The 20,358-nt window shown below is 52.6% G+C and overlaps 10 protein-coding genes across 10 annotated transcripts in view; 6 read left to right on the forward strand and 4 right to left on the reverse strand.

The window, feature by feature from the left end:
- Nucleotides 1-137: 137 nt before the first annotated feature.
- On the forward strand, nucleotides 138-1,121 carry BDZ99DRAFT_426195 (ClpS-like protein). Its single transcript, XM_033717111.1, has 2 exons — nucleotides 138-382; nucleotides 436-1,121. Exons 1-2 carry the CDS (start codon nucleotides 161-163, stop codon nucleotides 766-768), a joined length of 555 nt encoding a protein of 184 aa, XP_033570975.1. The 5' UTR covers nucleotides 138-160; the 3' UTR covers nucleotides 769-1,121.
- Nucleotides 572-1,856, reverse strand: BDZ99DRAFT_426197 (uncharacterized protein; the record flags this gene model as incomplete). Its single annotated transcript, XM_033717112.1, has 3 exons — nucleotides 572-1,389; nucleotides 1,444-1,620; nucleotides 1,701-1,856. 3 exons carry the CDS (start codon nucleotides 1,854-1,856, stop codon nucleotides 1,006-1,008), a joined length of 717 nt encoding a protein of 238 aa, XP_033570976.1. The 3' UTR covers nucleotides 572-1,005.
- Nucleotides 1,857-1,996: 140 nt separating this feature from the next.
- On the forward strand, nucleotides 1,997-3,248 carry BDZ99DRAFT_426202 (pyrroline-5-carboxylate reductase). The gene is made up of 2 exons (XM_033717113.1): nucleotides 1,997-2,129; nucleotides 2,182-3,248. Exons 1-2 carry the CDS (start codon nucleotides 2,078-2,080, stop codon nucleotides 3,072-3,074), a joined length of 945 nt encoding a protein of 314 aa, XP_033570977.1. The 5' UTR covers nucleotides 1,997-2,077; the 3' UTR covers nucleotides 3,075-3,248.
- Nucleotides 3,249-3,584: 336 nt separating this feature from the next.
- BDZ99DRAFT_452498 (DUF1941-domain-containing protein) lies at nucleotides 3,585-5,840 on the forward strand (the record flags this gene model as incomplete). Its single annotated transcript, XM_033718277.1, has 2 exons — nucleotides 3,585-4,321; nucleotides 4,500-5,840. Exons 1-2 carry the CDS (start codon nucleotides 3,629-3,631, stop codon nucleotides 5,838-5,840), a joined length of 2,034 nt encoding a protein of 677 aa, XP_033570978.1. The 5' UTR covers nucleotides 3,585-3,628.
- Nucleotides 5,760-7,554, reverse strand: BDZ99DRAFT_452500 (NAD(P)-binding protein). The gene is made up of 7 exons (XM_033718278.1): nucleotides 6,983-7,554; nucleotides 6,849-6,932; nucleotides 6,777-6,790; nucleotides 6,446-6,650; nucleotides 6,320-6,393; nucleotides 6,135-6,270; nucleotides 5,760-6,085 (listed from the first exon to the last, which is right to left on the reverse strand). The coding sequence occupies exons 1-7, from the start codon at nucleotides 7,223-7,225 to the stop codon at nucleotides 6,071-6,073; spliced, it is 771 nt and encodes a 256-aa protein (XP_033570979.1). The 5' UTR covers nucleotides 7,226-7,554; the 3' UTR covers nucleotides 5,760-6,070.
- A 374-nt stretch (nucleotides 7,555-7,928) lies between these two features.
- On the forward strand, nucleotides 7,929-8,975 carry BDZ99DRAFT_467740 (cytochrome c). The gene is made up of 4 exons (XM_033721086.1): nucleotides 7,929-7,969; nucleotides 8,244-8,275; nucleotides 8,361-8,519; nucleotides 8,588-8,975. The coding sequence occupies exons 1-4, from the start codon at nucleotides 7,951-7,953 to the stop codon at nucleotides 8,705-8,707; spliced, it is 330 nt and encodes a 109-aa protein (XP_033570980.1). The 5' UTR covers nucleotides 7,929-7,950; the 3' UTR covers nucleotides 8,708-8,975.
- Nucleotides 8,976-11,507: 2,532 nt separating this feature from the next.
- On the reverse strand, nucleotides 11,508-12,188 carry BDZ99DRAFT_345219 (uncharacterized protein; the record flags this gene model as incomplete). The annotated part of the gene is made up of 1 exon (XM_033714428.1): nucleotides 11,508-12,188. A coding segment is annotated over one exon (681 nt), but the record flags the coding sequence as incomplete, so codon positions are not given.
- Nucleotides 12,189-12,631: 443 nt separating this feature from the next.
- BDZ99DRAFT_575677 (DUF625-domain-containing protein) lies at nucleotides 12,632-16,116 on the reverse strand. Its single transcript, XM_033728499.1, has 8 exons — nucleotides 15,962-16,116; nucleotides 15,748-15,844; nucleotides 15,615-15,696; nucleotides 15,511-15,560; nucleotides 15,123-15,452; nucleotides 14,251-15,072; nucleotides 14,031-14,198; nucleotides 12,632-13,976 (listed from the first exon to the last, which is right to left on the reverse strand). The coding sequence occupies exons 1-8, from the start codon at nucleotides 16,073-16,075 to the stop codon at nucleotides 13,021-13,023; spliced, it is 2,619 nt and encodes an 872-aa protein (XP_033570982.1). The 5' UTR covers nucleotides 16,076-16,116; the 3' UTR covers nucleotides 12,632-13,020.
- A 2,687-nt stretch (nucleotides 16,117-18,803) lies between these two features.
- On the forward strand, nucleotides 18,804-19,923 carry BDZ99DRAFT_502844 (uncharacterized protein; the record flags this gene model as incomplete). Its single annotated transcript, XM_033723923.1, has 3 exons — nucleotides 18,804-19,050; nucleotides 19,119-19,298; nucleotides 19,455-19,923. The coding sequence occupies 3 exons, from the start codon at nucleotides 18,804-18,806 to the stop codon at nucleotides 19,709-19,711; spliced, it is 684 nt and encodes a 227-aa protein (XP_033570983.1). The 3' UTR covers nucleotides 19,712-19,923.
- Nucleotides 19,924-20,310: 387 nt separating this feature from the next.
- Nucleotides 20,311-20,358, forward strand: part of BDZ99DRAFT_526061 (uncharacterized protein) — a gene marked incomplete at both ends in the record, with an annotated part of 401 nt that continues 353 nt past the window's right edge. Inside the window, one exon of the mRNA XM_033726091.1 lies at nucleotides 20,311-20,347. Coding sequence (XP_033570984.1) covers nucleotides 20,311-20,347 — 37 coding nt within the window. The remainder of the gene's footprint in view (nucleotides 20,348-20,358) is intronic.

Consider the following 20,358-nt stretch of genomic DNA (forward strand, 5'->3'; position numbering starts at 1 on the left):
CGTGTATAAGTTGAGGTCTCCGATATCAAAATTTCTTGGGACAACTTTTTTGCCAAGCCGCCTTTCCTAAAGCCGCTAGATCGGCATTTGTAGACCTGAGATTTTGACCGCAGCGACACGGCCGGCATCAACTACGACTCTCGCTCCCATTCTCGCCATCATGTCCCCCCCCTATCAAAGCGTCCTTCGGCGCTGTGTCTGCGCCGCCAGATCATCGCCGCCCTACTTCCGTCCCTCCGCTACCACCCTCGCTCAGCACAAGACCTCGCGGAGATGGCAGACCACCGAGGCCGCACCTAGCAACCCCAAGATCGCGACAATTGTGGATCAGATCAGTCAACTGACGTTATTGGAGACTGCGGACCTTGTGTCGAGCCTGAAGGTATGCTCCACTCCCATATACAAGTCCATGAAGCCCTTAGCTGACCCTCATAGTCACGCCTCAACATCCCCGACTTGCCCGTGGGTGGTAGCTTCGGTGGCGGAGCTGCGCAACCAGCTGCCGTAGCAGCCCCAGTGGAAGAGGAGGACGCGGCACCGGCCGTGCAGGAGAAAACGCTCTTCACCCTGAAGCTTCAATCGTTCGATGGGGGCGCGAAACCAAAGGTCATTAAGGAGGTCAAGGCGATGCTAGGATTGAGTTTGGTGGACAGCAAAAAGTTCGTGGAGAGCGCGCCGAAGGTGATGAAGGAGGGTGTACCAAAGGAGGAGAGCGAGAAGATGATAGCGGCGTTTAAAGCGCTAGGAGCTGTCGTTGTGATGGAGTAAATAACGAGTCGCATACCTCTGGCGAGGGGACGTTGATGTACTTGTATGGGAGTGTGTTGGCATTGTACAAATATGGTTTCGAGATTCTTGAATGTGTTCAAAAGCATAGAATGAATACCTAGGGTGCTCTGCATGGTATCTCCGTCCCTGAAAGACTCCTTTTCTCCGTCCTGATGCGTCCAACCAAACGCCGACCAGTGAAAATAACCGCCCAATACGCTAGCAAGATTCCAGGTTTCATCCATATTCCACAGTTTGTCTTCGCTCAGCCGCGTCTTCTTCTGCAGCTAGGTAATCATCCTCTCCAATGTCACTCCCGTCGTCCCACATCTTCTCAAATTCAGCATCGTCATCCCCACCGACCGCCCAGATGCTCTCTCTCAATCTCTTATGGCGTTCTCTGTCTTCCTCGATACGCTGCTCAATTTGTCGCTTATCCAGCCTCACCGACCCGTTAAATCTGCTACCATGTGGCATTGACGATTTGCTGGAAGCACCATTCATCGGCCCCTCCGCCAGCGCCGGGTGGGCTGGAGTAATATCTCGTTCCTTGAGACACTCTTCGAGCTCCGCGACTGTGTCGGCCATGAGGACCTTCTTTTGCTGCAGGGCGTGGAGAACCTAGTACGGTCATGTCAGTCGCTACCATTGTAGTAGGCTCAGAATATGGTATACCTTTCGCACTACTTTCACGTTAGCAGCTCCAGACCCATCACTCGGCGCAACAGCATCGATAACGCGCAGTATATCCCTCTCTATCATCCGTGTGAACTCAGGATGGTGTTCTCGCAGGGCCAGGTCGCATAGGTGCTCGATGAAGTACATGATATTCGCCCGGTTGTTCATATTGTTCTATTACAAAAGCACTTCATTAGTAAGACTGTTCTCTCTTGGTTCCCCATAGTGAGAGACTGAGAAGAAGAATCACCAACTCTTTCAAGCTGCTCCAGGATACACGAGTGTAGATCCTCGTCCATCTCTCTGTTCTTGAGCGCATAGTTCGCTGCTTTCTGCGCTGAAGTCACGGAGGCGTTGAGGTGTTGCAGCTGGCTCGTAAAGCGCATGCGCACTTCAAACGGGTCCGCCATAGCTAGTCGAGGGGGTCTTCAAGGAGTGTGGAGAGACTGCAGAGCTCTGAAGCTTTGCTGTTTCATGAATGATTTGCCGCAGATCACCCGGCTAGTGGCTTGCTTTTGTTTTCTCCCAGATTTCTTTCCGCCGCAACTTTTCAGAGCCCCGATCATCAAACACCACGCCGCGATTCTCCTCCCAAATACCCTCGAAAGCACTCCAATCCTCGAATCCGACCATGTCTATCTCCGCCTCTGCCCCAGGTCTAACATTGACCGTCCTCGGCTGCGGTTCGTGCGGCCTCGCGCCACCTCACCTCCGCCGCCTACTCACGTCTCCTAGGCACGATGGGCATAGCTATCCTTTCTGGGATCATGTCGTCCCTCTCAAATCCTAAATCGAGCGCCTCGACCTCCACCTCTGAGCCCCTCGAACGCCTCCCCAACAAGTTCATCGCCTGCGACGCCCGCCATGAGGCTGAGAAAACCGTTCGCGACGCTCTCAGCGAGCATCCCTTCCCCCTCACCACCCTCACAAACCAGAATCTGGAAGGCGCCAAGGCCGCAGATGTGATATTGTTGTGCTGCAAGCCCCAGGGCTTCAAGGACATCCTCGGCGAGCAGGGCATGAAGGAGGCGCTAGCGGGGAAGCTCTTGATTAGTATCCTGGCAGGCGTTACGGGCCAGCAGATTGAAGAGTTCCTGTACGGCACGGGGGAGAAGCCAACAGATGCGTGCCGTATTGTGCGCGTAATGCCCAACACGGCCTCCTTCGTTCGCGAGAGCATGTCCGTCATTGCGACATCTACGCCTGCTCTGGAGCCCAAGCAGCTGGAGCTTGTTAAGTGGATTTTCAGTTCCATTGGCCGCGTTGTTCAACTTCCACCATCGTCTATGGATGTCTGCACTGCTCTTTGCGGGTCTGGTCCGGCTTTTGTTGCGATAATGCTCGAAGCGATGGCAGATGGAGCTGTTGCTATGGGTCTACCACGTGCAGAGGCGCAATTGATGGCGGCGCAGGTAATGCGTGGAACTACTGGCTTGGTGCTGAATGGCGAGCACCCTGCAGTCCTCAAAGATAAGGTCAGCACGCCGGGTGGTTGCACCATTGGAGGACTATTGGTGCTAGAGGAGGGAGCGGTGAGAGGAACTGTTGCGAGGGCTGTGAGAGAGGCAACGGTCGTTGCGAGCCAGCTCGGCCAGGGCGCTGTTAACGTCAATGGGACCAGGAGGTAGGTGAATTTCCGGAGCGCTATATACATTCGTAGCGTTCACACGCTGACGAACTTCATTTAGCCGCCTATAAAAGCCGCTTCTAACCTGGGGGACGTTTGATGAGTGATGAATACGGTTGAAGGGTTGCATAGGCTGGCGTTTCTTGGAAGCAAAATGAGGTTGTACTAGATCGAGCGACGTCTTCCGCTCCTATACCCACGGGTCGTTGATTTCAAGGACAACTTTTTGAGGAGGGCATCTCCAAGGTCGATTCCTTAGGATCAGGCATAGAGCTCCTGGAACCATCCGGGCCTCATACCTTTGTAGACTGCCTCAATTACGTATGAACTAAACGAATTAATGAGTCAAAAACAGCGGCTCAGTTGGGTGAATACGCACATATATCTGCAGATGCACGTGACGTGATTACTAATCAAAATGCTCCCAAATCTTTTTTCCTAACCGCACGGCCTGTCTCTTTTCATGCAACTTTGAAATATGCTAACTCTTTCGGATCAGTGGCTGTGTAACTAAAGTCTCTTGCATGGACGACGACAAACCGTCATCTTCTACCCATGGAACCCACATCTCCTCCCGCAGACGGACCTGTAAATCCAACTGCAGCCCTAGACCAGGTTATTTCACGACTCCAAGCAAAGGATGATACGCGCCGATTCGTTGGCCTATCCCTGCTCCGCACGCTTCTCGACAAGCATGAAAGCTTGCGCGATGATCCGGCTGTAATATCACGCTGTTGGAACGCAATTCCTACTAATTTCCTTAAGCGGCTGCTCAAGGCTCGCACAACTGAGCAGCGTAGCCAGGATATAGCGAAGAATATGGTCACTCTGGCGGTTTCGGTAATACAAGCTTTTACTACACTACTAGATGCGCCAGAGCTAGAGGATGAGAGGATGATTGTGCTGTGTGGGAGTCTGGTGGCGGCGCTGTCGGTCACTGCTGATGATACTCGGACTTTGGCTCTTCAGGCTCTTCATCGGGTAGGCGGAGGAGCTAAAGGAGCTTTAGTGATAACTCAATTTGAAGGGTTCGGTACCTTGATGAGCACGGCGTTGAAGAACGACCTCGCCATGGATGTGGTAAAAGTACTTCTTGTCACGTTGATCAAAGAACAAAAGAGTGAAGAGAACACTTCAAAGCTCAAGAAGATTGAAGAGAGTATCTTCACTACTCTGCTTGACTCTCATAAACTAGAAAAAGCACTTCCTATACTTGAGGCCATTGCGAATGTCCTCGAAGAATCAGACGTAAGCTATAGAATTTGCAGCAACCACTCAATACGAGGTCTTTTATCAGTCTCCTCTCACATTGATACATCCACCCACAACACGACCTACATTATTTCGATTTCTTTATATATTTCTGATTTACTACATCATTCTACAACCCAAGCTTCTTCTCAAGTTGCTAATCACTTACACATAGTACCATCGCATCCCAAACTGGCTCCCAGCCCTCACGGCTACTTTCCACAATGCATTCCGCGCCCAACCCAGCAACAAGCTCTGCAGAGCTTGCACACGCCTAATCCGGCGCTTCACCAGCCTAAGCCCCTCCTACGACTTCTTCTTCACCACAAAACCTCCAACCTCCGACGGCCACTCCTCAACCCCCAGCCAATCCTACCCCTTCTCCTACCTCTTCACCACCTTCCTCCTCGTCGACATCCGCTCCACCATCCCCTCCTTACTCGAAATCCTCGGCACCCCAACCTACCCCCCAACCGCCCTCCGTCTCTCCGCCAGCTACGACGTCCTCGGCGCCTTTATCGGCACCCTCGTCGCACTCTGGGACTCTGACGAAGACTCCGCCGCAGACTCCGCCGCATACAACGCCGCATACAACGCTGGCAAGAACCACATCCTCGACATCCCCCCAACCCAGCTCCTCGCCCTCCGCAAAGCCCTCGCCGAAACCACCTCCCTGACCCTCGAGTACCTGCGCGACCGCTTCGACGCCGCCATCGCGGGCACCTCGGGCCTGCACAGCTCCGCAATCGCCGGCGCCTCCGACGTGCAGAAGACGCTGACGTGGGAGAGCCCGACCATCGCGCTGGCGAACGACCCGGTCGTGTTGGCCGGCTCGCGGGTGCTGGCGCTGTGGTTGCGGGAGGATGAGAACGCGCAGCTGCGGACGGAGGCGGCGGGGTGCATGGATGTGTTTCTGCATCTGTATTCTGGGAGTGGCAGTACAGACGCTGGTGTGACAGGGGAGAGGGAAGTGCGGACGGAGTTCAGGACGCATGTGCTGCTGGCATTGGAGGGGATTGTGACGGTGTCGGCGGGCGTGGAGGCGTTGCTGGAGCAGGATGGGTGGAGGATTCTTGTGGGGGATCTGCAGGCGTGCATGAGTGCGAATGCGGGTGCAATGGATGCGGGTGGATATCCCTACCGCGTTTTAAGCATTATCCGCGTGCTGCTTACGGTGGTGGAGTCTGAGGAGGTGGCGCAGACGAAGGAAAGCTGGCTTGGGTTCGTCTCGTTCCTCGCTGCACTTCCGGCGGCCGTACCTGCTGTTTCGAGGACGACTTTGCCGCGGGAAATGGGGGTGTTGGATCCGCTGGAGGTATGGACGGCGGCGGGGCAGTTGGCTGTAGCACTGGTGTTAAAAGCGCCAAGGGCAGTGCAGAGGAAGTTCAAGGGGGATTGCGATAGGATCTGCGCAACAGCTGCTAAGCTGTTGAAGAAAGGAACGGCTACATTGGATGAAGGGACTTTAGAGGGCCTGGAAGAAGTGATTGATGGGTTTGGTGAGATGAAAGTTTAGACGTTACTTTCTGCACTGAAGCCCTCCTCCTCCTCTCTCTGTCTAATTACATTATCTCTTCTCATGTTCTCATTCATAGACCTCCATGATCTCTCGGCTGTATCTATCGCCGAGTAAAAAGTAGATGGCACGCAGTGGTGCCAGCGGACAGACCCTACGACCAAATATACGTTTCCGAACCCAAATCTAGATCTCTCATCCATCGTTGAATCCCCACTCCCCACGTCGCCCTACCACGGATGCAACTACACTACATCAGCTCTCATCCCCTCAAGACATACAGGACTCACTCACCTTATCCTCATACGTCCAAAACGTCCCGCTATGCTGCATGCCCTTGCTCTGGATTACATCGATCATCTTGCGTACGGATTCCTCGGGCGTGATGATGCCTTCAACCTGCCACGAGACGTTGATGTTGGCCATATCCCTGATTTAGGTTAATAGTGTACCGTAGCAGTTACTATGGGGTGTCTTACGTAGCAACTTCCCCGGGATGCATGGCGAGGAGGATGGTGTCGTCGTCTTTGCGCTTTAGTTCTGCGGCCATGTGCTAGGGTGGGTGTTAATGGGAGGGGGAAAGGAGAAAGGGGGAGGGGACGTACGCGTAGGGCCATGTTCAGCGCTGCTTTTGAGGCGGCGTAGGCTGCAAATCCGTCTTCAATCTCGCGGAAGTTGATGGCGGATCCGGAGTCACTAGACATGAAAACGATGGTACCGATTGGGATATTTGTTTGAAGTAGCTTTTGTGCTGTTATGATAGGTCCGATGGTGTTTGTGTGTAGGTGGAAGGCGAATTCTTCAAAAGAGCTAGATTTTGACCGATACATTAGTTCATGCTTCACGAAATCGAAGGCTCTTTTCCAGCTCTTCCATAAGTGAGAGGTCCTGAGACTGATCAAAAGAGATATGAAATATGAGATTTGAGAGACGCACAATTCAGTAGCACGCTAGTAGAGTTAGCAGATGTTCATCCCGAAGTTTCTCACATGCAGTGACTGGGCTCACATTTGGATATCTCAGAACTCCAGCATTGATTACAACATAGTCTATCTTGAGATTGGGTATTGTAGTAAGTTGACTCACGAAATTCTAACACAAGTCAACTTAAGGCCAACTATTCATACCAAAGAGTCTCATACCACAATGCTTTGCTCGCTCAGCACATCACATACATACATCTGACACCGACCATGGTCGCTTCCGGCTTGACCCCATAGACCAGAGGCGTGGCCAGCCCAGGGCTCCCGCACAGTCGCAATGATGCGTTCGTCTCTGGCTAGAAGTTGCCGCACAAACTCCAGTCCAATACCACGGCTGGCTCCGACTATCAACCACGTGGTGAAGTCCTGATCAGCGAACAGGACATCCGGGATTTGGTTCATGGCTGCAAGGCTGGCGCTGCCGAGCTAATGACGCAGCCACGATGGTGCTGGCACACTGGCACACTGGTATCCTGCGCTGGGGGGAGAATTCCGCTACCCAGACACACAGGAATGAGTCTGCAGTTGCGTCAGTTCTATCGGGCTGGCTGATGTGGGTCCCCGGTTGTGACGGTGCACGATCGCAAGATGGTGAAGTGGGAACGAGAGCTTGGAGCTGGCACGCAGTCCTGGAATCAGATCAATCAAGGGTGGAGAACGGACGGCTGCAGAGACGGCTGGTGTCTGGGCGGACAGTGCATGATTACTGGGCTACTGGAGACTGTCATCAGATAGAATGCCGATAGCAATGCCAACAGCAATACCGCAGAGCGAGTACATGCGATGATGGTTCCCGGTTCCGTCTGGTGCGGATTCGGCCAAGTCGTCTCTGACCGGCAGTTGAAGCCGAGATACGGCACGTGACGCCAGTCGGAGAAGGCCGGGAGGAAACTGGCGTGGGTTACCATCACAGCGCCTGCTATTGGCCGGCCCAGCCACAAGGCGAGTGGCTGACCAGGAGAGCGTCGATGCGCTCCCGGTGACGCTTTTTCTTTTCTGCTGGCCTGCCCGTTCTTCTCTCCCTCTCTCTTCACACCCACTCGCCATCGTCCCATCCACCACGTATCCTTACATACCATCCCATCGACGCTCCACCACTCTCCAACACACACCTCTCTCACTTCACAATGTCTGGTTTCGAAGCTGGTACGTTGCCTGAAGTCCTCGCGTCATCCATCAAAGAGCTCGCCACGGGTCCTTTGGCCTTCATCAAGCAATTCAACATCGTCAGATCTACTGCTCCACTGTAGCCACCATCGCGCGACGCATGTTGGCTCCTCTGTACTTATCGGGAGCTGCTTGTCACGGTGCAATGGCTCTGCGATAGCCTGCCGATCTGACGATGTTGTTCCGCGGCCCCCGAGCTCTGCCTTACTCATGAGGCCATAACATCTGCGAATTTTGCTAACAGGTCTCTCAGGCGATGCTAAGAAGGGTGCCAACCTCTTCAAGGTGTGTTTTCTAGACGCGGCATTTTACGCGCCGCGGGCCTCCGGGTGTGCGGATACGAGCTCGAGTTTTATCTAACATCCCCCAGACAAGATGCGCTCAGTGCCACACCCTAAAAGAGGGTGAGGGCAACAAGATTGGCCCTAACCTACACGGTCTCTTTGGTCGCAAGACTGGCCAGGTGGAGGGTTTCTCGTACACGGACGCGAACAAGCAGAAGGGCATCACATGGGACAACGACACTCTGGTATGTGAATCTCCAGACCCACCGTCTGAATCGATACTTGCGAGTCGATAGAGCTAATTTTTCCCCAGTTCTCCTACCTCGAGAACCCAAAGAAGTACATCCCCGGCACGAAGATGGCCTTCGGCGGTCTTAAGAAGCCAAAGGACCGCAACGACCTGATCACCTTCCTCTCGGAGGAGACCAAGTAAATATCAACACCATCAAAACACTCTTCAAAAACACCATCAACCACCCAACAATCTTCTCATACTCGCCATCAACCTTTCTCTCCCATCCGGACAATGTAACACCAGGCATGCTTCGATAGACTTCTATAATCGGCTGTTCTTCGAAAGGTTCTCTGCGTGCTTCTTCGAGTGTACAAATACTTTTTGTGTAGCATCAACGGCGGGTTTTCGTAGACTTGTGGCGGCGTCGACATCAACTAGGGGCAAGCAGCAGAATTCCGAAATACCATCATCTCCTCTTTGGACATTTTCCTTCCTTTCGTGACCTAGATTCGTGATTCTTCCGAACTTTTGCTATTGCCAACAGTACTAATCTCTTTTCAATCAGATCGTTCTACACGCGGTCCAGTCTTCAGGTCCTTCGCTATGTCTAAAGCAGCAGGTGAAGCTGCTTTGTTTTGTTTGGGCCTCTTATCACATGTATGATTATGTCTTGGCAGTATCCCGAAGCCTGATCCCAGGAACTAAACCAGCTACTTACCCCGACCACCGTTCATCGACACTGAAATACACCTAATAGCTACAGCTTGTACGCTTCTCAGCAAGGGGCAAGATCACCTTCCAAATTCGGACTGTGGCGTTAATGACGTCCTCGCCTTTCCTAGCGGCCACCTCGTTCCACATGGCCCGAATCCAACCTCCTACTTCTTTCAAAGTGGTACTACCTAGTCCAACAGTAAGTCTTGTCTACACTCAATCACACATATAGCCCGAGCAGCCTCCCCGGGGTGTCGCCTGCATAACTTCCATTTAGTCGAATCGAAAACTCTTCTAACGAAAGCGTGTATCTTCCAAACTCGCAGCACTCCCAAGGCGTTGCTGGTCTTAGATCCACGACAGTGGTTTCAGCGCTCTTAGGCACAGGGCAAAATGGGGTTACGTCTAGGGTCGGTTTTGTGACAACTTGAACCGTTGTCTCGACGCTTTCGTCACAATATTCCACAATAGTGTCAATATTTTTTATAATTGGTTGCCCCAGTACGTGGACTCTTATGTACAATATCTTCTCAGAAAAAGTTGTAACATTTGAAAAAAGTTGTGCCCGTTAAGTGCACGTTCTCCTGAATAAATTATATAGTAACGTCTACGCTTTCGTAAGTATTTGCGCCGACAAGGGGGAGCTTTTTTGTTCCTTGTTTTCCCGGAAGCGTAGTTGCTTTTAGCAGAAGTTATACCGTTTGTGTGGATGCTCTTGTTAACATAACCTATAGTAGTGTCCACGCTCTCGAAAGCACTTGCGCCGACGACATGTACAGTGGAGGGTGAGGTCAAAGTTAAGGAGGATGTATCGACTAGACGCAGAGCTATATCGGGTTGAGTCGGCGCCCAGGTACTGGAATGGCTTCAATTCCCTTTCATATTTTCAATTTTCCCCTAACACTCTCGTCCAATCTAAGAGCCACGTCAATAACATGCCCAAATCAAGTGGAAAACGCGCGGACTGGCTCCCGTTCATACGTCTCAACAGTGCGATATTTACCTTAATTCCAGGGTCTGATTTAGAGCGCGACGGATTCTGAATCTTAAACTCGGCTTAAAATCATGCCATTGTGCGAACGAATTTGGCTGAAGCTTAAGATACCGGACTGGCTCCCGTTTATACTTCTTAATAGTGCGAGATTTACTCTAAGTCTACGTTCTAATTTAAAGGGTCGCGCGATTGACGTTGCTGAAGTGGCTAAAATGGAGGCTGATTCCAGACTTCTCTAGAAACGGTACTTTACAGCGGACTAGCTCCCGTTTATGCTTTTTAATAGTATGAGCTTTGCTCTATGTCCAGAGTCTGATATAAGGTGTCGCTCAATTAACTTCCACGAGGGGGTGGAAATAGGTCTCGATGTCAGAATCTACTGGAAACGGTGCTCGATAGCGGACTGGCTTCCGTTCATACTTTCCACTGTCTGGTCTGATCTGCGGCCGTTCTCCAATAACATGCCAAAACCGGCCTAAAATTGCACGGAATGGCTCCCCTTCATATATCTTAACAGCGCCAGATCTACCCTACTTCTAGGATCTGATTTGAAGTGTTACTCCAACAATATGTCAAAATGGAGTCCAAATCGCACGGACTAGCTCCCGTTTATACATCTCAATAGTGCGAGATTTGTCCTATTTCTAGGACCTGAATTAAAGTGTCGCGCAACTAACATCGCCAAAAGGGCTGAAATAAAGGCCGATGTCGACCTTTCTAGAAACAGTGCTTAACAGCGGACTGGCTCCCGTTTATACCTGTTGATGCGAGGTTTGATCTAAGGTGTCCTCCAATAACATGCCGAAATCAAGTCGAAATCGCATGGACTGGCTCCCGTTTATACATCTCAACAGTGCGAGATTTGTCCTATTTCTCGGGCCTGATTTGAAGTGTTGCTCCAACAATATGGCAAAATGGAGTCCAAATCACACGGACTGGCTCCCGTTTATCTTCTCAACAGTGCGAGATTCACCCTATTTCCAGGATCCTGATTTGAAGGGTCGCGCAGTTAGAACCTCAAGAGAAGGTGAAATTGAGCCTCAGGAGGAAGAAAAAGAATAGAGCTGCAAGACTTCGAGCACAAGTCCTACATGTTCGCCCATTTGAAGGCCCCCGGTGTCCTGTACGGGCGTGGACATAACGGCATAGGCTGCTGCTGCGCTGGAGCCTCGAATATGATTCCACGTACAACTAACATCGACCCTCTCTCGGTCGTCTTTACGCTTCTTCACCGCATAGCAATCTCGATTCATGCCTCTTCCGCCAATATAACGCCCCTCACACCCCTCCCCTCTCAAACAAACAAAACTCAAACGGCACACCCCCCTCCTCCCTCCCCTCCCCCACACTCTCCCCCACCCACTCCTCCAACTCCCCCCTACTCCTCCTCACCCACCCCCTCCCCCTCGCCCCCTCGCCCTCCAAATCCACCCCAAAAAACGCATCGCACTCAAACTCCCGCCCCACCTTCGTCAACAGCACCCTCCGCGCCCCCTCCATCGCCAACGCCTGGTTGTACAAACTCGCGCCGCCGATCACGAACACCCGGCCCACCCTCACTTCTCCCCCATCTCCGTCATCGTCTTTGATCGCGCCGCTTTGTAATTGTCGCACCGCCTCCCCCAACCCCCCAACCACAAGCACCCTCTCCTTCCCCCGCGCCTCCTCCAACCCCGCCACCACCCCCGCCCGGCTCACAACCACGTTGATGCGCCCCGCCAGCGGGCGGAACCGCGGCGGGATCGAGTCCCACGTCTTGCGGCCCATGATGACGGCGTTTTGGGTCCTTCTCGGCGAAGAAGAAGCGGCAGCGGAGGTGGAGGTGGAGGTGGAGGTGGAGGTGGATGCGGGTGGGAGCACGCGTTTCGTGACTCGGGCGAAGAAGGCCATGTCGCCCTTCAGGCTCGTCCAGGGGAGGGCGCCGGCGCGGCCGATGCCGAGGGACGGGGTGGCGGCGAGGATGAGGGTGAGGGCAAGGGGGCCGGGGGAGCGGGACATTGTGGGTTGGGTAGATTGAGGATCGGGAGAGGGGTCGGATGGCGAGGTGGGTTGGGGGTCGGCGGCGGTGGAGGGTGATTGTTGCGATTGCGGGGCGGATGAGGGATCGGTTTGCGAGTTTGTTGTTGTTGTTGTCATGGTGGTTGTTCGGGCGGAAGCGGTGGTGTTTAAGGTTCGGTTCGGTTGAGGTTAATGTAGATCGCGGGGAGAGAGCCAACGCGTGGAAACGTGACCTATGAGCACAGACATATAAAAATTCACAAATGCAGATTCATACGGCGTGGATCAAGTTTCGAGTTCATGATCTCGTTGATTCTACTACCGTCACTCGCTTGACGAATCCAAGAAGCACAAATATACGGCATCGAATCAAACTGAACCGAAACCCAGCTTTTATAGAGAGAGCAGCATAACACCACCCAGTTCGCCGCCAAATGGTCAGCCAGCCAGATAAGCCAGCCAGCCTCAACATCCACAACCCCATTCTCCGCCCCTCCTAAGAGGGTGTCTATAATACAATCCTCGCCGCACTAAACACCGACGGCAGAAGGCGCCAAAAACTGGCCCAAGAAACACATATAGCTTGCTGCCACGCTGGCAATTCGACAACCAAAAAAAGAAGCTCCCGACTCTGTCCCCAGATGTTCCCGTTGCCCAATGAGTCGATCCACTCGTTCATGCAAAAACGCCTTGTCCCCGCATGCCGCTTCCCGTTACACACTTTACGCCGCATTTCGTACACTTCATCTCAGCTTTCAAGGTAGGGGGTATCTCTCGCGCTGAAACCATTGACCGTTTGCTATGCTCATTCGTTGTCACCGCCAGCGTTGTCGCCACCGCCGCTCTTCACACCGATGGCAATGGAGATTTTCTTGGGCCCGCCGTCTTTGCCGGAGTTGATGGACTTCTTCCTTCGTAGCATGTGGCCGTGCGTTGGTCCGGTGCTTGTTGCGCTCGAGTTGCTGCTGATTGATGAGCGGCGCTTGGAGCTATTTGTTGTGAGCTTGGCAAGCTCGTCCTCTTCGTCTTCTTCTCGGCGACGCTTTTCTGATAATCTTTCTGGTGGACTGACGACGGGTGAAGAAGGTTGAGGTGTCTCGTCCCTGGCTGCTGGACCCTTTGTAGGTCCCTCCGGCTCAGCAGCTTGCATGGATGCAGACTTCTTGACCGGGGATGGAGACACGCTAGTAGTGAGGATATCCATATCGTCATCGGCGTCATCGTCGGGATAGTTGACTAACGGTCGGATGGGGGATGCCCCGTGGACAGGTGATGCGCCGTTTGTGACTGGCTTGACTGCGGCGGAAAGCACGTCCTCCTCATCCTCGTTGTCCGAGCCATTGAAGTAGTTCTCCTCATCCTGGTCTGGTTCCTTTAGGCCGTTCCAACGTCCACCATTGACAGCACCGTTTCTGATTGGCGTGTCACCTTCCTGGGTAGTGAAAGAATGATCAAGTTCCTGTGTAGTCGGTGGCTCGTGCAGCTGATCATAGCGGAGAATCAGACTTTGGAAAGTGTCGACATATGTAATCGCCTGTAACTTCTCTCGATAAGTTTCGACAAGATGGACAATCAGAGTCTTCAGGTTTTCACGCTTTATGAACTCGAAAAGTTCGAGGCAAGCGGAGTTCAGGAGGTTGTCACGCGGCATAGTTTCGAATAAGATGTTCAGGATAGGATCGAAGAGATTGTGCTGAACGACCTGCCGGTTGTGGAAGTCGTCGTGAAGGCCGATGCAAGTTCGAAAGTATTTGAGCGCCGCTGGTAAAAGTTAGCCATCGTTCACATAGATGGTGTACATCAGAGACTCCATACTAAGCTTGAGATGCTTCTCAGGACATGACATAAGCTGGCCCACTCGACTTGCAAGCCCCTCAGTAAGAAGAAAGTATTTGCTTCGGTAGGCATGCTGGCGGATGAAGAAGCATAATATCTCTACGAGGTGTGAATATAGAGACACCTCCTGAATAGTGAGATCGTCCACTGCAAAGGTTGTTAAATATGGGCTAAGAATATTAAGGTACTAGAAACTCACTAGATTTCCTACCCTCCAAATTCTTCAGGGGCTGGAAGAGCTTTTTAGCAGATTCGTCGTAGAACGATTGGATGAAACCCTCCGTTTGAGGTGCTTGCGGCGCCAGGGAACCTCGAACTTTAGCCAAAAAGTCGCTGTTGGTACGCCCAATTGCTTCTAGAGAAGCCGAGTTCGCGTTAGGGTCGAGTAGAATCTTGATCGCATCTGCCATCTGCGCCTTTACTCCGAGATCCACTTCTACCAAAAGAAGCTCAATCAGGGTATCCGTGAGAGGCTTCGCTTTCTCGTTGATGGCCTTGAAGATGTAACCTCGTACCATCAAAGCATCGTGGTCGATGAGAGCTACTAATATGTCTGTTCCGGCGACTCGTACCGAAGCATCCCGATGCTTCAATGAGAATTGAATTACGTCCAAAAGGCCGTTGCTGATGAAGTTCTGGAAGAGAGTCGCTCGTGCATTTGCCTGCAGGCTCTTTGCAACCGCGCAGCACTGTTGTATGAACAGGACACCGTCCTTTTTCCGTTGGTAATTTGGTTCGTCCGCGCCGAAAATGCCGAATAACTCCTTCAAGAATGCGCCGTTTGCCTGGAGATGCTGAACAATATCTACTTGGTGAAAGAATATGAGGGAGTTGAGGACTGAAAAGGTGGGGTCGTCGAGAATGCGAGCAAGGACCACGTCCTTTAGGTACTGGAGCCGGTATGTGTAGTGTATCTTCTTTTTGACGTCCAGATCTTCGATCTTCACCACTTCCTTAAATTTGGATTCGTCCGAGAGATATTGCCTGTGGTTCGCTTTGTGACATGGAAAGTCCGGATCATCTACAGGCGTTAGTCGCATTCGATGTAAGCTACTAGTATGTAAGGCTTACACTCCAATGCACCCACGACGCCCAATATAACGTCGTCGGTGACAACGAACTCAATGATCTGAGTATCGTTGAGAAGTATTAGCAGCTTCATGATATTGCACAGCTTGTGCAGGTCTGGAAGGCTCTCAAGGTCCTCCGCAATTTCCACCAAAGGTATGAGCTTCTGAATGTAGCCGGTGCCAATCACGAACTTGCCCAAGGCATCGCGGCCGGCCGGAGTGTTGTTGGCCATGCGCATGTGGTTTTCCGACTCTTGTAAATTGCCTAGTTCCGGATTTGGTAGCATGATGGAGTTTACGTTATCCATCACATCGTCTGAGAGACCGTCATCTGCACCAATTAGTCGACAATCCCGAGAATATGATAACTCCAAATTGCGCTAACTAACCTGGACCTGCGAGTTGTTGTAACCGGTGCTGAATCTCGCTGACGAATTCCCTGTGATGTTATCAGCCTCTCAACCCTAACCCTGCGTCTTGTCGCACAACGTACCATATCGCCGCACAACCCTCCGCTTCTTGGAAGCTCAGCGCCATATCCGTCCCATTTTGTTCCGTCCAGACTATCAACGTGTCTATTGGCCGAATTAGCTGGTATTGCTGTCATCCGGAGCATCGCATAGTACCTTGCTGTTTCTGGTATCCATCGTCCTTCGATATCTTGGTCTCGAGGAGTTGGCGGTTGGCGTCGTCCTCGGAGGCAACTAGTATTCGTGCCTCATCCTGCATGAGACAAAAAGTCAGCACAACTGCGCATCGTGTTGTTGGGGCCGCGAGGGGCTTTCGGCGCGAAAAGGGTCACGCTTTGGTCGGGGAGACAAGCGCGCGTGTGGCACTCACGTTTTGGACGATGCCTTTACAGAAGCCGGTGCCGCGATCAAACCAGTCGTTGTTCTTGAGCTCGTAGACCTTGACGCGCTTGCGATCGTTGGACGGCGGCGCGGCCAGTGCCATAGTGTGTTCCCGCCTCTGTTTCCTCTCCGGCCTGGGCAAGGAGACCCTCCGGAGCAGGAACAGCGAGCGCTGCGGTCGGCCCCGAGTCGTTGAGCAATGTAGGCTAGGCGCGACAGAGGAGTGTAGGTATCGGGAGCCGGGGAGGAGGGCGCACGGCGATGACGAGAGGGAGAGGCTGGGCGAGTGCGACCTGCTGCACGGCGCAACTCTAGCGACGCCAGGCTGCAGTGCGACGCGCGAGTTCAGCGGGCAGGGAGCGTCGAGGGGAGGAGGGCGGTGGTGATGGATCGACGTTGGGTGGTCGGGATGGGCGCGTCGTGTTTTGCGTTGGAGCCGGTGCCGCGAGCGTGGCCTTTTCCGCCCGAGCGACCTTCCACCCTACTTGTAGGGGCGGCTACACTAGAAATGAGGCAATCGATAAGCGTTGCCGTAGGCTGGGCCGGGGTAGCAGGAAGCGAGCCACAAAGACGGCGCACAGCAGGGCAGTGAGAGACGGAGGGCGGGCGCGCAGTGAGGTGTTGTCGAGAAGTGACGATGTGCGAGGCTTGCTGGGGCGCGGCGCATGGATGGGGTCGACTGCAGTGGTGTTGAGGAAAACCAGGTGCCAGCCCAGGCTTGCCAAAATGATGACATCGGAGCCGCCGTTGTTGCGCTCCGCCAACTATAAATACGAGCCCTGCATATCGCGACTTGGGGTGCCGAAACAGCGACAACAGTGCGATTTGCACCTCCCACAACCGGGGACGAAAGCGTGAGAAGTAGCAGAAAACGTAGCAAATAGAGAAATGGCGCCCAAAGCATGCTTCCTTCAGCACCGCGCGTGCGCCCTCTCCCTAGCCACAGGTCGGTTTCTTCCAGGCCACGGCTGTCGCACGAGAACCCAGATAGCGCATAGCCGTGCCATTTCGACACCTTCTGGAATGCCCAAAGAATGCAGAACTTGGGCGCAAAGGGTTCAGCGCTCGGCCAGATTGATGTGCCACGGCACGGGGTAGAATACGACAAGTATTGACAGTTGCAACCACGCTTCGTAGCCACCAGCCATCACTTAGCACGCTTCGTCCTCCACTTCATCCAGTCGCGACTGGTGTCTTCCAGCTGGGTCCGTTTTGGCTCAAGACTAGGCACTTTGCCACGCCGCATCCCGACCTGTCAATCTGCTGCCAGGAATGCTGACGAGCTGTAGAACCAGTCCGCTCCCCCCGAAGTCACCACGCTGCCGGGACTTTATCAACCGCTGGCGGGGCCCGTTGCGCCGTCGGGAGCACACACCGAGCTAACATGCCGTCATTCGTCACGGTATAGTCCCAACGTTGCTGACCACAACAACCTTACATTCAAGACACTGAGCGTCTCAAATAGTGGCCAGCGAGGCTCCTCAACAGACACCTTTCTCCAGTCTCATGCGAAAGATGCGTTCCAAATAGTGCGTTTGCTCAGCTCAGCCATTCCGAGCACGGGATGCTACAAAGGGTGCGGCCGAGTGCATATTCACGACCCCACCAGCTACGCGAGGCGAGGAACATCAAAACGACCGCAAACGAGTCACTTCTCAGTTCTCTATCTCGGCCATACGACAAGTTATTAAGTCGCGGAGAAGAGGAATAGTTGTGTTGTGGTGTAAATGTTACAATTCCGAAAAAAGGAAATTTATTGTGCTGTTGGTGTTGATGCACGGCTGTGTTCTGGTTTTTGGTGGACGGCTTATGTAAGGTGAATATGCACTCGGCCGCACCCTTTGTATTATTGAGTAGTCGTGTACAACGCACCTTTATCAATGCGATTGCAGTGACCTCGCTACTGTCGAGCTGCCTCCTCGCAGCGACAGGGCATTCATGGCCATGTGCGGCGTGAAGCTTAGCGATGCGTCACCGGAAATCAGCTGCCCATCATACACATCGGAGAGTCTGGGCGCGTGCTCCCAATATTCTGTATCATGGAGCGATAGGTGATTATAGCTTCGAGTGACAGGGACTGCCCCCTTCGGTTCGCCCAACTCCAAATCAGCATGATCTCTGGATGTACAAGAGCATGCGGCGCCTCTCACAACGGCTTCGCCCTCAGCCCCTTCGCCCGGTTGGTCCTTTGGGGCAGACTGCCTGAGCCTCCTTGAGATATCCGTCGCATCGTGGTCGCCACTGTTCCTCACGCCCACGAGGGCTGGTAGATTGGTATTGATGGCGTCTCAACGCAATCAATCCGCACTCAATCCTCAAAGTGGTACCCCAAGAGGCGGATTATATAGGCGTTCGAGTTTGCTTAAAACTACGTATCTTTCCCGTCTTCATTATCTTCGCAGGCCGCTATAACACTATAGAATGATATTTTCGGAACCCGCGGTGCTTCCAGGGTGCATATGTGGTCCGCTATGCTTAACGATTTGTCAAACTCATCTCCTTCTCTTAGTTACTTGAGACAATAAAACCCCTGCTTTCCTTCTGCTTGCATCTGCATCTCAAAATTACCCTGCATCTACAGCAGGCCCTCGTTCAGTCTTGCCTACTTCAGAACTTCTTTCTAGCATCAAGCTCGATCTCGGCGACCAGAAAATAAAGTAAGGTACTGTGTTTATCGCCAACCACGAACAGTAGACCCTGTTGCCTGAGTATCTCTACACTCCCTTCCAGCTCTACCACGCAACGTCTTGTCCGGCCTTGCATTCACGGTGCATCCCTGATATCGGCCCGCACCTCCTTTCGCCATATCAGATACGCAACCAAAGACCGTCATGCCCATCTTCTCCAAGGTGAAGAACGCCAAAAAAGCCGCCGACCAACACAAACGAGCGTCTAAGACACAAGCAGAGACGAAGTCAACCCCAGCACCTTACAGACATGTACCAACACATGCCGCACAAGACTCACTCTCCTGTGCTCCCCATCGCTGGAGCGCTCAAGAGACACGCCAGAAGATAGCTGCAGCTCATCAGCAAAAGAGATTCAACATGAGCAATAAGGCTGTTAGCTACTCACGCGGTAATCTGACTCATCGCCGTCGTCTTCGACTACTAAAATGCGTCGAATGGAGAGCGACCTTTCGATAGACTCGGTTATTGCTTCAAAGGGGCACAAGATCTATCAACCGCGGTCACCGTACCATTACAATGGGCCTGCGCCTCCAGTCATGAATAGCCACGTTGGCCGTCTTGCGAACGCTACTCCTATTATGCCGGCCCTGGTGCCACGAAGTCCGCTTTCGAGCACTTTCACGGAAGTGGAAGAAGGTAGGCCAAGATGTTCAGATCTTCCAGAACCACATGTTGACGAGCTCATCAGATTCGAAGTATACAGAAAGCTCTAAGAACTCCACTTGCTCTACAGCTTCATCTCGTGAGCGATTTCGCCATATATCTCTTTACTACCATCAATCATATTTACAGAAACACTACAAATGCCGCCTCCGATCTGCGCAACCACTAAAGGACTACCGCAACAAACCCATGCAATGGACTTCAACCAGAAGCCACCACAATCCACGAATTTTTCTCGCAAAAGTCATATCGTCAACGAACTAGTCTTGCCTCCTCCTAAGAGGGACGTTGCTCGCCAGACTACACCTCCTCTTCCAGCGACCTCCACCAAAGTGCCCAAGAGACGCAACTGGTTCAGGAAACGTCAGCAAATTGTGGCCAAGTGACTCTCGCTGATAAATGCTGCCGATACGAGACGCTCTTCTAAGAAGCTAGTCTCAACAATAAACATCTTTCGATATATGCGATAGACTGTTAATTCTCTTTTCAGTCGGCGTTCATCGGCACTGCATATCTTTTCATACGAGCAATACCGAGAAGCAGACCTTAGTGTTCCTACTATTCTATTTAGACCCAAGTAGCTGTCGCAAATATATTTATGGATGAAAGGATCAAATATCCCACGTCGTCATTCAATGCCCCTCGTCGTAGAGACACTATTCCTCGACACAACTCGGAACGATAGACTACGAAGCCATCAATGACAGGAGTTTCGCCAAATCAGCAATCAATGCACGCCATTCGTCCATGTACACCTCAAAAGTGAAGCCCTAAAGAGAGAACCTAATCACGTGACAGCCCTCACAAGCGGAATCACCCGCACCGGCCCCCCACTACTCTCCACCTCCAAGCTCCACCAAGCTCAACACAGTCTCTACCTCTCCCTCTCTATCTGTCCCACTCTTACTCCAACTCGAATCCCAAGAAACCTCAATCTCAACCCTCTCCTCTCACGAACCCAATTCCAAATCACAAAATCCCCACAATGGACTCCAACCTCCGCAACACGGCCGCCATGAAAGGTTCCCTCCCC

This window comes from Mytilinidion resinicola, assembly GCF_010093595.1.
Source record: "Mytilinidion resinicola strain CBS 304.34 unplaced genomic scaffold BDZ99scaffold_24, whole genome shotgun sequence".
Classification (NCBI taxonomy): Eukaryota; Fungi; Ascomycota; class Dothideomycetes; order Mytilinidiales; family Mytilinidiaceae; genus Mytilinidion; species Mytilinidion resinicola.